General features: G+C 56.2%; 1 protein-coding gene across 1 annotated transcript; it reads right to left on the bottom strand.

Annotated features, from left to right (window-relative positions):
- Positions 1 to 300: 300 nt before the first annotated feature.
- On the bottom strand, positions 301 to 1,509 carry DQ04_19621000 (hypothetical protein; the record flags this gene model as incomplete). The annotated part of the gene is made up of 1 exon (XM_009317840.1): positions 301 to 1,509. One exon carries the CDS (start codon positions 1,507 to 1,509, stop codon positions 301 to 303), a length of 1,209 nt encoding a protein of 402 aa, XP_009316115.1.
- Between the last annotated feature and the right edge of the window lie 109 nt (positions 1,510 to 1,618).

Here is a 1,618-nt window from a genome sequence, read left to right as displayed (position 1 = left end):
AACAGCGAGGCAGCCGCAGCGCACCACACACGAAGAACAAAAAAGAGAGAAATCGCCCAGCAGAGCAAACAGTTAGTGGGCGGCGCACTGCAGCACGCAAAGCAAAGCCCACACCCGCGAGAAAAAGAAACCACACCTCGCACACACACAGCACAAGTGAGTACAGTCACGGGTGAATTAAACAGCGCCCAGCCCACAACGGGGCAGCAATGGAATGAAATGAAACATTCTCGCGAGCAGACATTACAACCCCGAGCTCAACGGAATGGAAGGAGAACTCATCTCTTGTGCACACGCCAGTCAATAAACAGAAAGAGACATCAGCACCGCAGTCAGCATCAGTGGCGCACGCAACCATGGAGAGCCACTGACCCCATCCGCGTTACGATTGGTGTGAGCCTCACCACCGGAGCTGCTGGTAGTGAAGCTGGACTCCCGCGGTGCAGAAGCAGCAGGTGCCACAGTTGTTTGCGCTTCTGTTTCAGACGGCTGCTTGGCAACAGTCTCCGGGGCACCATTTGACTCAGTGGCAGTGGCACCTTCGTCCACTGTGTGTGTCTCCTCGCTGTTGGTCTCTTCAACGGCTGAGCCGCCTTCTGTCACGGGCGTGAGTCGCGGCTGGNCTGTGTGTGTCTCCTCGCTGTTGGTCTCTTCAACGGCTGAGCCGCCTTCTGTCACGGGCGTGAGTCGCGGCTGGTGGGTCCCTGCGGAGGGGTCCGCGCTGGCACTTGGTAGACCCTGTGCAGTTCCTCTTCCAGTGGCAGTGGAAGGGCCTGTAGGCTCCTCAGGGTCCTCATCAGCCTTTAACCTGCCCTCAGGACCCTCCACTGCACGAGCAACTGCTTCGGGCTGCGTTATCTTATCACTCAGATGTAATTCCCCTTTTCCCCCGCTAGGACCCTTGGTCTGTCCAGGCAGGAGAGATGATTTGGCCTCTGGTAAAGGACTGCATTTGGCAACAACATTCGCAACGATTTCCACGTCGTACCCATCTGTGACTTTCACTTTATGCTTTTTGTTTTCGATGATCTTCTTGGGGTCGTAGTCCGTTGCAGTGGTCTCCACGTTGGCATCATAGGTGATACTGTTGGTAGCTACGGCACCCTCGTTAACTGTACACGTTGTGTCAGTGGCTTCTGCAGGCGTTGGGACTTTCTTCGTACATTTAACACCCAGTGAGGTCTCCAGCGTCATGCTATACCCAACAGGAACTTTAATTACCTCAGATGGTACATTCGCACTTCCTTTCGCATCTTGTGAGTCACCCGTCCTCGCCAAACCAACCGTAGTGGAAATGGTAACATCCTTGGTTACCCCAGTAGCCTGGGGGGACGCTGCTGTGCAGTTGGTCGCATCAACAGTCCCCGTCAGCGTTATCTTCGCGTCGCCAATAGCAAGTGGAAATTCAACTATGCCCGCAGTTGCACGAGCAGCACCAGACGCAACCACGCACAGAGGTGTGCAGCAGCACAGCGCGAGGGCCAACACGCACAGCACGTGGCGCAGCATCAGCGTCAATGGTCTGGGACCACCTGTGTCTGCGGGGGAGAGGAGGAGCACAGCAGGTGGCACACACACACAGAGAGCGAGAGGGACACGGCACCAACACAGTGCACCG

Source organism: Trypanosoma grayi, assembly GCF_000691245.1.
Source record: "Trypanosoma grayi strain ANR4 Tgr_1962_V1, whole genome shotgun sequence".
Taxonomy (NCBI): domain Eukaryota; phylum Euglenozoa; class Kinetoplastea; order Trypanosomatida; family Trypanosomatidae; genus Trypanosoma; species Trypanosoma grayi.
This window is presented reverse-complemented; position numbering and strand designations above follow the sequence as displayed.